We start from the raw sequence: 13,232 nt of genomic DNA on the forward strand, positions 1-13,232 counted from the left end.
ACTGATATCAGATACCCCTCAAATCCTGCAGAAGGAGCATCCCGACTTCTAGGGATTTTCTGCTCAACAAGCCGTTGGTTCGAAGAGGATGAGGGTGAGATTCTATGGTTCTGCCAGTGCTTAAAACCCACTTTCCCAAGCATGGCACTGCACATAATCCTGACAGCAAACTGCTTTCAGGGCCAGCTAAGTGCCAGGCCACAGGATAATACCTAATCAGCCTTGACACTTTGGCGCTTGACTCCTCTCTGGTGTTTCCTGACATGTTAACCTCCTTCTCTTAAGTTTCTGAGAAGTAATGAGGGACCAGCCCAAATTTCCTCCCACAGATGTGAGTGAATGAGGGGGTGGCTCTGGTTGGCCCCGTCTACCACACTGCAGTCCTCCCTCACCGTCTGGGAAATCAGGGTGGCAGAGCTGAAGGTCCTTGCAGGTACGGGCTGGGTTCTGCTGTGTGCCCAGTGGCCGCTTCATCTGCTCAATCTCCAGCTTCAGGGAGTTGAGGGAACCAAAGATCTCTTCCATGCCATCTGCATAATCCACGTAGCTCTCCCCAGCCCCATCATCCAGGAGCTGACTGGCATCAATGTTCCGCCGAGTCCTGGACGCCTGGATTGGCAGGGGCTGGATAACCTCGCCTGGAGGCCCCTGGGGTGCAGAAGAGAGCAGTTATGAATAGGAGAGAATGAGAATGACCCTGTCCCAAGGGCAGAGTTAAGATAACCCTAAGCCAGAAGTCCCTGTCCCTCAGGCTCTGTGTAAGGTAGTCTAGGGACTGGCAGCACCCAGCCACACCAATCTTTTCCTGCATGTACATACAACCACAGAACCATACATGAAGATGCAATGTACATATATACATGATACAGAACCATATACATTCATATGCATGTGTACATATAAACACATGCATGATCACACATAACTGTTATGTAAGTTTCCTCCAAGATTGAAACATTCCATCCTGCAGTAGGGACCTTTAAAGGGGAGGTAAACAATTCAAAATAGCTTCAGGAAGTTCCTGAAACTGACTAGATTCACTGGCCCTCTTCCTGCCAGACTAAGCAATGAAAGATAAGAGTTCCTCTCTGAGAAGTAGAGTCAAGCTGCGAAGAAGATTCTGAGACCAGACCAGATGCTTGGAAGACACAAAAACCAGCCAAGCTGCCTGGAAGAAGTTTAGGTCAACTGGGTCACTTAGGAAGGAGACTCTTCCATCCTTTGAGCTGCCTGTAGGCTGCACAGTTGCTCCAAGTTCCCAGCTTTGTGAGTTACCCATGCTGGGGTAGGCTTTGAAGATGTAGCTGTTTCTCAGTCATTTCTGAACCCATAAGTAGCCCCTCACCCATATTCCTGTAAGTAACTTCAATAAAAATCATGGTTGGCCAAGTTGGACTTGAGCAGTATCCATACTTTGTTCTACAGTGGGCTCCTTATCTGGGGTTGAGTAGGCATGTGTGTTCTATTCCTCCAGGAAAAGTTTAGTCATACAACTCTAAACATGTACAATATACATAGATAAACATGCATGAATGTTTATATGTGCCTGTTCATACCTAAACACAATACACACATAGAAATATACACATTCATGATTATACATATGCATACAATACACATCTAGAAACACCTACATGTGTATATATGCATATTTATATACACATGCATAATACACACACAGACACACATCTCTGTTCACATACATAAACATATGGAAACATGCTTGCACATTATACTGGTATGTTGACACATATGCATACACATAAATGCATATACCACATTCATGAATGCATGTTCACAATACATATATACACATGTATAATACCCATGTAGAAATACACTATGCATTTCATGTTCATACACATGTATATAAATACATATGCATACATCTACACATATATTCACAAATATACTCCTGTGTTATATACACATATGCATTTTATATACATGCACACACATTACATATAGAAAAATACCTTCACACTTACAAATGCATGTGAATATGCAAAATACAGACAGAAATGCACGTACCTGCATACACATGCATGTGTATACATGCATACACATATATATCTTAACAATATGTAAAGCAACATACATATACAAGCATATATATACATTTACATGTGCATTTTCACATATGTGTATATACATGTGCACACCCTTAAACACACATATGTATACATGTTCACACACATGCATACAGCACAGAGAAACATACATTTATACCTGCACATGTATATGTGCATGTTGATACATATATGAACACTTTCGCATATACTTAATGTATATTTGCACACATATGTAGAGTGCACACAAATATACAAGTCCATATTTGCAAGCAAACATATATATGGACACAAATTGCTACTTACACATATGAATACATACACACACAACTAAGTACACATATGTATGTACAGCAATGTGACACACTTACATAGTCACATATGCCCACATACCACATACCATCCATGCACATGTACCTTCCCTATCTCCCAGGGCAAGTCAGCCCATGAGCCCACAGTCTCCTCTGTATCCCCAGGCTATGCCATGTGAATCTCACTGCATCTCAGGCACCAAGCCCCACAGACAATCCCTTGGTTCCCCTTCACACTTCACAGACTACTCACGGGTGGACCAGGGAGTCCTGGATGGCCTGCCTCGCCCTTCGGGCCAGTGGGACCCTAGAAAGAAAGTAACAAAGCAGTACTTGGTCATGGGGCCTACTGTGTTCTGAATGACCTATTAGCTCCAAAAAGGCTAGGACAAAGGAACAAGGCAAGCGGGGTTCTCCGCTCCTGAGGCCAGGCCCTTGCCTTGGCCTGAGATGGGCTAGGCTCATTTAGAAAGACAGAAGACAAGTGTCAAAAGAAGCAAAAAGACCAACAAACAGGCTTATGGAAGCATGCCGGCTGCGTGGATCATTAGGGAAATGTAAACCCAACCCTCGTGGGCCATCATCTTATCACAGCCAGCAGGACCATTATCAGAGAGACAGAAAGACGTGCTGGAGAGGATGGGGCACTGCTGGTGCGAATGCAGACTAGCTCCGCCATGCTGGAAACTAAACAGAGATGGACGTGCTACACAAGCTTACTACTGTTCCACCTCTGAGTGTGTCTGAGTCGTATCTGAGTGATGCTTACACACCCACATGGCTACTGCACTGGCCACATAGGTAAGATGTGGAGTCAGCCTTGGTGTCCGTCCAAGTGATCAAATAAGGAATGTGTCTTACACACACAGGGAGCATCGCTCAGTCATAAAGAAGCCATCTTGTCTTTGCATGGGTGATGGGGGGATTGGGGAGCAGGGACAAGGAGGGGGACAGACAGACTAGAGGCGTTCAGAAGTGAACATTAACAGAAATACAATGTATAATAATTTGAAACATTAACAGTTAATAGAAAGCAGGAGGTAGAACAGTGGTTTCAGAGGCTAGGGGAGGGGTAGGGCCCTGGAACACTGGGAGGTTGGACGACGAGATGATGGGTACCAAACAGTTACACAGAAGGAATAAAACCAGGTATTCTATAGCACAGTGGAGGACGGACGGACACACACACATACATACTCTCTCTCTCTCTCTCTCTCTCTCTCTCTCTCTCTCTCTCTCTCTCTCTCTCTCACAAACACATACACACATTCACACACACTCACATTCATACACATACACACAAACACACACTCACACACGTACACACACACTCACAAACACTCACAAACACACATACACATTTACACACACTCACATTCATACACATACACACACACACACACACACTCACACATATACATACACACTCACACACATATACACTCACATACACATACACACACACACACACACATACATACACACACTCACACTCATATACACACAAACACACACTCACACATACATACACACAAACACATACTCACACACACTCACTCACACACTCACACACACACTCACAAACACATACACTCACACACACAGATACATACACACAAACACACTCACACACACACACACACACACACACTCACAACACACACATACACATTTACACACTCACACATACACATACACACAAACACACACACATACACACACACATACACACACACACACTCACACATACACACACATACACACACACACACACACACACACACACACACACACACACACACACACACACACACACACACACACACACACACACACACACACACACACTCACACACACACATACACACAAACACACACACATACATACATACATACACACTCACACACACTCACAAACACACATACACATTTACACACTCACATTCATACACATACACACAAACACACTCACACACACATACACACACACTCACACTCACATACACACAAACACACACACATACATACACACACACTCACACATACATACACATAAACACATACTCACACACACTCATACACACTTACACATACACACTCACACACACTCACACTCTCTCCACACTCTCTCTCTCTCTCTCTCTCTCTCTCTCTCTCTCTCTCTCTCTCACACACACACACACACACACACACACACACACCTGCTAGGTTGCATGAATATCTAGAGAGGCTGGAGCACTCCATACACATAGTAACAATAAAGACACGGAATGCCAATGGCCCCAATTTGATCAGGACATGTCGTGTATACACAGTAAAAAGCCACACCAAGGGCCATAAATACACGTGATTATTACATGTAAGCCAAAAGTGTCAAGAGGCTGCAGGATCTGGCAGAGCTAGCTAGTCTCGCTTGATTTTCACCCACCTTACTCCATGAACAGCTACAATTAAAATAATACTTAAAAATAGCCAGCAGCAGAGCAATCAAATAGTTATTTAAAAAAAAAACAACAAATAAACAAAACAAAACCCACCAAACCAAAAACCTATAGACAGCACGAAATGGCAGCAGCACACGGTGCCATGAAGAAGAAAAGAGGAGGTGTGGAGAGGACAGCTATGGGTTAGAGTGGGGGTCTAGGGTGGGAGTCCAGGGTGGGGTACCAGCGTGGGGTTCCAGGGTGAGGGTCCAGGATGGGGTTCTGGGGTGAGGGTCCAGGGTGAGGTTCCAGAATGGGGTTCCAGGGTGGGGATCCACATTGAGGGCCCAGGGTGGGGGTTCAAGGTGAGGGTCCAGGGTGAGGGTCTAGGGTAGAGGTTTAGGATGGGGGTCCAGGGTGAGGGTCTAGGGTAGAGGTTTAGGATGGGGGTCCAGGGTGAAGGTCTAGGGTAGAGGTTTAGGATGGGGGTCCAGGGTAGGAATCTGGGGTGGAGGTCCAGGGTGAGGGCCCAGTCTGGGGTAGGGGCCCGGTGTGGGTGTCCAGGTGGGAGTCTGGGTGGAAGTCCAGGGTAAGAGTCCAGGGTAGTTAGGGGTAGTGGTCCAAGGTTGGGGGTCCAGTCCAAGGGGACTCCTCTCCTACCTACAGGGCAGTCTGAGGTGTCATGGACCATCAAGGCAGTTACTTACCGATGAACCTTTAGCACCTTTGGGACCTGGAGGGCCCTGCAGAGGGCAAAGATCAGAATATCAGTAAACAGGGGGGCTTCTCAGGTCCCAATTTGCTCCGTTACCCCCTAAGAGTCCTCACTCCTGCCTGGCTGGTGGGCAGGAGGGTGGCTGTGGCTGCCACTCATCCCCCCAGGAGGTATCTGTTGGGAGGTCACCCTGGGTACAACGCTTAGCTGGGAAATGACATTTGGATGACAAAAGTTGAAGGAATCAGCTGCTGGACACCCATGGCCATGTGGGCCAAAGGTGCAGCCTACACAGATCTGTCAAAGTGGACAGAGTTCAGGGACATGGCAATGGTATTGGAGTGATGGACCCCCAAAACACAAGGGAGGCCCAGGCTAGGTTCCTAAGCAAACAGGTCCCTCCTTGTCAAGCCTGGATTGGGCGGCCTCTACTCACGCACATTGGGAAGAAGAGAGCCAAGACCGCTTCCGTCCCTCTCCCCAGATACAAAAGGATCTCCATACTTTGTGAGTGGGTTCAGGGATTAGAGCTTGCCCCTCCCTTCCCCTTTGGCAAGGCAATCAAGTGACCAATAACCCCTCCTGCTTCTGTCCCTTAGGACTCCAAGGCTGTGTTGTGTGCAAGTCAACCCTCGTTCAATCATCTCTCCTAACATCCTGCGGTTCTCTGGGCAGGCTCATCTCCCGTCCATCCTTGTAGCCACCGAGTCCCATACCCCTGCAGCCATCCTGGATACATACCGGCAAGCCAGGGGGACCAGGAGGCCCAAGCGGGCCAGAAGGACCTGTAATGCCCTGGAAAGGAGCAGAAAATGCAGGTTACCAGCTTCTAGATGAGGGTGGAACTGAGGGAGGTGACCCCCGTGACCCTGCCATGATCCCAGATTCCCTCATAGTCCCTTTTCCCAGCCTCCCTGAGAAACTAGAAGTTTCTCCAAGGATGTGTGACTGTGTATACCTGTTCTCCTTTAGGACCAGATGAGCCCTGGGGGCCTGGGAGTCCTCGGTCACCTTTTTCACCTTGTTCGCCCGGAGGTCCGATGAGTCCAATCAGGCCCGGGTGGCCCTGTGGGAAAATGGAGCCATGACATGTATCCATGTTACCAGTGCCCGGAGTCTACTGCACAGTGCACTGGGTGACCCAGCACATAGCCCTGACTCGGGGAAATGTGTCATAGTCAACATGTTGGGGAGTGAAACTAAGCAAAGAGAGGCCAAGTGACAAGACAGGTCTCATAGTTCCTTGCTAGTTAGGAATGAATTTGAAGAAACACCCCAGGGAGAGCCAGGGGATGGCTGAGCAGTAAAGCATTTGACCGGCATGTGTGAGGCCCTGGGTTCAGTTCCACTGTGCTTCCACCATCCCTGGCACTGAACCCCAACAACAACCAGAAAGAAGCCTACAGGGGCACCCAGACTCAGGGGCCACTGATTTTACTGATAGTTTGTGTCTATGTTTTTACTTAGGAAACATTCTGACTTTTGGTAAGCATGTCGCCTTTCCCTCTAAGGCCTGAGGCTGACACAGAGTGGAAACTGCTGGGAATTAAGGAGAGTACATTCATCTGAACATCTGAAAAAGCCGGGTATCTGCCGCATACATCTTTCTGTTTCGTGTGAGCATCTACAATGTTCTGGAAGGGCTTCTGAGTGGAAAAGGGCGTTCCTTGTTGCCTTCTCTGTGAGCAGCTGTTTGCCTTCCGAGCTCGTTTATTTACAAATAAATCAATGGAAGGACCACCATCCGTTAATGAAGCCACCAGGGCTCTAGAAGGTTCTCGTCAATTCTGGGGCTTCTAGGACTCCTGGCATACAGACACAAGTCTCAGAGCCCTGTGTGTATTTCTCTTTTGTTGATCTACCTCAGGGTCCCATGACAGCCTCAGCAGGTACATGCTGATGGGTCAGTAACTCCTGTGACTGAGTAAAGGGTGCTGTTATTGCAATGTTGGGGTCCCCTAAGTCTCAGCTCACCTTTTCACCTTTGGGACCGGAGTCTCCTTTGAGGCCAGGGAGTCCTGGAGGACCCTGCAGAAGAGGGGAGAGGAGTCAGTGTCCTTGTCCTAGGGGTTCCAGTACCCCAATGCTATTGACCCAGTGACAGTGCATGCTGCTTACCATGGGGCCGGGTGGACCATCGGGGCCTGGGGATCCTGGGAGGCCTTGCTCACCCTGAAACAGAGTCCATGGTGTCACTCTGCCTCCATCAGCACCTCTCCCTCAACCCAGGCCTGACAGGCCACTCACCACAGGACCAGGGATCCCACGAAGACCATCAGGGCCAGGCTTCCCAGGGGCCCCTTGGGGACCAATGGGGCCAGTCTTCCCAGGAGGGCCTTCTAAGCCAGCTTCTCCCTGCAGAGGAGGATGCAGATGTCCAGAGGCTCAAAGGGCCCAGCCCCCAAATCCCTGGGGTACTGTGGAGGTGCTCCCATGTGTTCCGAGTGGCGCCACGTCCCACCTTCCTGTGCAAGCTGTCTTGTCCCCAGCCCTATTCTGTTATCCAAACCCAGTGACTCCCTGACTCCAGCTGACCACAGACGGTCACCCACCCGGTGCCAGGCCACACAGCACCCAGATGCAGAGCTCACTACATCTCAAAGGAAGATGGCAAATATTCTCATCTTGGCCATGTGGGTCACCTCACTTCAAGAGTGGCTGGGTGTTCCATTGCTGGGCACCACATGGACCACTCAGGTGGTAGCAATTCTAGTCTCCCAAGGCTTCATTTCCTGTATGTGCTGACTTCCCCTCGGTCATAGGTTAAAGACTGGGCATGATCTGATCCCGCCCTCTTTCTGCCTACTCCCTCTGCCTTATTCATCCTCCCTTAGGCTCCCTGCCCCTTCCCACCTCCCTCTGCCTCCCTGGCTCCTCTGTCCTCAGGCTGCGCCTTGCCACTGCCCTTTCAGGCCCACAGATGTTATGGCCACCAGAGTAACTTACCTTGGCTCCTTTCTCCCCCTGCCTGCCTTCAGGGCCTGCAGGGCCCGGGGGACCCTAGAAAAACAATAGAACAACTAAGACTTGAGATTGGGGACCAGGCCTAGAGTTCAGGGAAGCTACAGTCTATGAGGCCATCTGGACCACTGTGCAGTGAAGATGCAGGTCCCCATATGGGGTCCCACAGCTCCAGGTGCTGGCAAGGCCTCTGGTGGATCTAGAGATGTATTTGGTCCCTTGCACATAGAAGGCCCTCTCCTGCCTGTGCATGTTTTAGCTCAAGTGCCGAAGTCCAGGCACCCACCAGAGCTTGCAATGCGGATGTCTGTTCCTAGGCCTGGTCTCCTCTGCTCATAATGGTCGGGTCTAGGAGCAGGGAGAGCCCAGTTTTTGAAGATGTTTTCTCCACATGATGGTATAATGGGTCAGTCACTGGCCATCCTAAAACACCCCTGGTCTAAACGTTGCTTCCTCAGGGGCTACTCCACCCACCCGTGTCACCTCACATATCTAATCTGATGAGTGAGTCCCACATTTCAGATATCCACGTATCCTTGGATACATGGGGCCATGTGGGACACCAAGGACTCCACAAATGGGTAGAGAGCTTTGTGCAGGAAGCAGCCAGCAAGTGGGGAGGGGTGGGCAGAAGGACTTACCCTCTTTCCTGGAGGCCCAGATGGACCAGGTTCACCAGTAGGGCCCGGGGATCCCTGGTTAGGAGAAAGAACACAGCATTAGAAATTCGTCCCATCAGGGACACACGAGTATGCTGCCCACAGGCAAGGAAACACACGGGAATCTATTTCCATGGCCAGCCCTGCACGGCCTTCTCTCTGGTATGAGCATAGCAAGTCCATAACAAAGTACCTACAGCTTTCACACCCTGCGTCCTATTGGTGGCGCTCAGAGAATCCAACTCACATCCCACAGTTGCTGGACCTTGAGCAAAGAGATCCTGTGGGCACCTGGTACTCTGCTGTCTGGTCTCCAACATGTTACCACCTCCTACCTCTTATTTGCAGAAGGACCAAGCCTGGAGCCTAAGGCAGGGGCTTGGGGAACAGGGGAATGGGCAGAACACGTGTGGCTCACAGCCTGTGTCCCCAGCCCTTTGTTTCCACTGCTGCCTGTCTCAGGGCAGTGACACAAGTGCTATGGTTTGGATGGCCTCTGAAACCCAGGCTCATATATCAAATTGCCTTTGTGCTGGTATTGGCAGAGGGGCCTGCTTGTCAGATCATGTGAGTATAAATAGATTTCAACACCACTGGAGAAATGAGTGAATTATAAAAGGGGGGGTTAAACCCACCTCCCCTCCCCACAATTTCATGATGGCGTCCACTACAGTATTGCTATTTGAGACAGGATCTGATTCTAAAAGCAAGGCTGACCTTAAATTCATTATGTAGGCCAGAAAGACCTCTAACTTGCAGCAATCCTCCTGCCTCAATTTTCTGAGTGCTAGAATCAGAAGCATGGGCCAACAGATCTGTTCTTCCCTTGTTAAACCACAGCACGACACCCCCACCCACCTACCCTCTATCCCGATGTTCTAGCCTGTAGCACTAAGCCCAACACACTTATCTCGTTTTAATCAAGCAGTCTGCAACCTTCTCATTAGCAGTGAAAAGACCTCGACAGTCAGTCCTCCTAGGAGCTAGTCCCACCTCGGGCGTGGGCTGAAGAGACCTCTGAGAGAGGCGCAGTGCAGCCCAGGGACCTGAAGAAGTCACCTGGTCCCATCCCAAAGAGACCACTTCACATTAAAACAGCCGCTCAAGGCCAAGTCACGGGATGTTGGGCCTGTAGCGGGAGGTTGTACACCAGTCAGCCAGCTCTGGCTGACATTCAGGATGAGATGTGGGGTACTCTGCAGAGCCCTTGCAGATGCATACAGGTCCTCTGCTGGGACGCATTTGCACCCTCCCTTTGGAGGAAGGGTCCCAGCCTTCACCAAGTCCTTGGGGCTCCTGAGGTTTGCCCACAGTCAAAAGGGACCTAGGTTTGGGCTTCTCTTAAAGACTGGAAAATGAAGGGAGGCTCCCACCAGAAAGCCATCAGACCACACACTCACCGTCTGCCCAGGTTCTCCATCGTCCCCTTTGTCACCAGGTGGGCCATCTTGACCCTGTGGGAAAGAGAAAGTGGTCTCCACTGCACAGATCAAGTTCATCCTCCAGCCCGAGTGTGTCCTTAGACCCTTTCCCAAACCCAAATGCTGGGCATTGGAACGGGGACAGTCTAGAGAAGCGCTGTACCCTTGAGAGCCCAGGAGAGGAGAGGAGCCAAGGAGAGAACAGGAAAATTGGGGGTAGCAAGAGGCATCAGAGACAAGATGGACACTTACTGCTGGGCCTGGCTCTCCAGGGGGCCCAGGGTCTCCAGGAAAGCCCACGGGACCCTGAGAAGAAAGAGGTAAGCTATCAGCAGCCTGGCACACCCTGTTCTGCCCACCACAACCCAGGTTACAAGACAAGGGACAGTCCCAACACCACCAGCACTTTAGATCAGGGAGCCTTATCCTGAAGAGTCCACGGAGTAGCAAACCCATCCACGAGACAGGCCTAGGGCAGCAGCCTTCTGCTCTTTAGAGACTAGGAAGGGTAGCCCCTTTGACTTCTGATGCAAAATTGGGGCCAGCAGGGATAAACAGCACCCTGGGTCTGAAGGCCTTTCGTCAGGACCCCCGTGAGCCCCAACTGGATGCTGCTTCTATCTCACGCCTCCCTGTTCCCCTCCTGCAGCCTCAACAGTAGCTGGCATGGATACCCAGAGCATTCGCACAGCTGTCCCCAGATCAGGGTTCACACGATGCAGGCCTCCAGGGACTCAGAATGGCCTGTGTGCAGGGCACTCCCAGACACCACGTATCCAACATTACTCACGGGGCTGCCTTTGGGGCCATCATCTCCAGGTGGGCCTTTGGGTCCAGGGGGTCCAGCAGCACCAGAGGGGCCAGCCTCTCCCTTCTCCCCTCTTTCTCCTTTAGGTCCCTGAGGAGGAAGAACTGTGGTTCAGTTCTCAGAGTCTACTGGGTGCTTACCCAGAGTCTGAAATGTGCTGGCCTACAGTGGGCCACCTGTAGACTCGTTGCTGCACCTCGCTGGCAGCGCTTTCCCAGCATCCTCTGGGTCCCAGTCTGGGGATGGTTGCTGTTCTTGCTTCCTATTCTCCATAGCAACCCCATGTGTAACACAGAACAGGCAAAGAACCATGGCCTTCTCTAACCTCCAAGGTCTAGGCTCAGCTCTATATTAGGGCTGGCTCCTGGAATTAATGAAAGGCAGCTAGGGTTACTTGGGGTATCTCCAGCCCCATGGTTCTCAGGCACAGGAAACTGAGGCATCTCAGTCCCCTGGGATGCTCCTAGGCCTGACCACACCCCACCCTTTAGAGGCCTGGCTATTGGCAGGCTACCCTTGAAAGTCTGCGTCAGCAAGGTAGAGATGGTCACCGTCACGGCAGCCTGTGAAAGGGCCTATGGTAGTCGCTGGTGGCCATGAGTTGTGGGGTCATTGTTGAGGTCTGTCCACGTACACACGTGTGTCACCCCCACGTCTGTACATGTGAGTGCACATATGCTCACTCTGCACAGCGTGCCACATTTTTCCACCACAGTTCTACATTGTACTGCATAGCAGGGCCATGATTCCCATTTCACAGAAGGGGAAACTGAGGCAAAATTGCAGCTTTTGGTCCAGCGCCTTGTCAAATATTCCTGCTGGGCACATCCCGTCCCTCCTCCAGGGCCACACTCACCAGGGGACCTCCTTCTCCTGGAAGGCCAGGCTCTCCAGCTTCGCCAGGCTCTCCCTGAGGAGACAAGTCGGTGTTAGAAGGTTCTCTCACTAAAGTGACAGCAGAGGGTCCATCTGCCAGCACCTGTCCATCTGCCCTTTCTGCCATTCTACCAGTCCTTGGGGCATCTGGTATCCAGGAGTCTGTGGAATCACGGTTATGGTCTCCAGATAGCTCACAGGAATGCAGTGGGAAGGAAGTTAGGAAGAAAGAGTGTGTGAGGAATGGGGGTGGGGGTAGGGTGCTGTATCACAAGGAACGCCGCGAAAGGCTGTCCCTAGCAGGTGCTCAGCTTCCTGACCATGGATGTGCTGTAATCAGACACCTCACACCCCGGCTGCCATGCCTTCCCCAACCAATGAGCCCTAACAAGCTTGGTAGGCATGAAGCCGATTTTCTCAGGTATTCTGTCCCAACAACGGGACATGTGACTAACAAAGGACGCCAAGCAGGGCAGAGCGCAGAGGCCCAGCGCATTCTCCTGCAGGGCTGAGACAGGAAGGCAGGGCCTGTGGGGTGGTGGCCAGCGAAGGCAGTGCAGAGGTGAGGCAGGAAGGAGGAGACAGCGGGGCCTCTACCCCTGCATCCATTCCTCCAACCTTTCATATCATAGAGAGCAGAGCCCTGACCATACCATCCCACATCAGAAGCAAGCCCTCACGGAGGCAGGCTTCCAACCCTCCCAAGGCCCAAGATGGCTTCCTAAGGCCATGTTCTCAACACTCTGTGGAACTCAGTCTCATACTGAAACTGTCATGGCACCACTCACATGTATTCACGTTCACATATGTGTATTCAGAAGCGTGTGTGTGCACACATTCCCATGTATTCACGCCCACACTTGGGCGCTCGTTGTGCTCAGTCTCAAGGGCCAGGCCCTAACACCACCCGGAAGGAATGACCAGGCCCTAGCCGTGAGAGAGCAGGCCATCAGAGCAAGCTCAGGGTGGAGGGAGAAAAGTGACTTTCA

At 50.8% G+C, this 13,232-nt stretch overlaps 1 protein-coding gene across 2 annotated transcripts in view; it reads right to left on the reverse strand.

The window, feature by feature from the left end:
- Col5a1 (collagen type V alpha 1 chain) overlaps window positions 1–13,232 on the reverse strand; it is a 150,466-nt gene that overhangs the window by 12,975 nt on the left and 124,259 nt on the right. For both annotated transcript variants that reach the window (XM_032902980.1, XM_032902979.1), the window contains exons 49-62: window positions 12,224–12,277; window positions 11,350–11,457; window positions 10,812–10,865; window positions 10,539–10,592; window positions 9,121–9,174; window positions 8,465–8,518; window positions 7,766–7,873; window positions 7,637–7,690; window positions 7,493–7,546; window positions 6,477–6,584; window positions 6,260–6,313; window positions 5,511–5,546; window positions 2,634–2,687; window positions 393–648 (exon numbers count right to left, since the gene is read on the reverse strand). In XM_032902980.1, coding sequence (XP_032758871.1) covers window positions 393–648; window positions 2,634–2,687; window positions 5,511–5,546; window positions 6,260–6,313; window positions 6,477–6,584; window positions 7,493–7,546; window positions 7,637–7,690; window positions 7,766–7,873; window positions 8,465–8,518; window positions 9,121–9,174; window positions 10,539–10,592; window positions 10,812–10,865; window positions 11,350–11,457; window positions 12,224–12,277 — 1,102 coding nt within the window. The remainder of the gene's footprint in view (window positions 1–392; window positions 649–2,633; window positions 2,688–5,510; window positions 5,547–6,259; window positions 6,314–6,476; window positions 6,585–7,492; window positions 7,547–7,636; window positions 7,691–7,765; window positions 7,874–8,464; window positions 8,519–9,120; window positions 9,175–10,538; window positions 10,593–10,811; window positions 10,866–11,349; window positions 11,458–12,223; window positions 12,278–13,232) is intronic.

This window comes from Rattus rattus, chromosome 5 (assembly GCF_011064425.1).
Source record: "Rattus rattus isolate New Zealand chromosome 5, Rrattus_CSIRO_v1, whole genome shotgun sequence".
Classification (NCBI taxonomy): domain Eukaryota; kingdom Metazoa; phylum Chordata; class Mammalia; order Rodentia; family Muridae; genus Rattus; species Rattus rattus.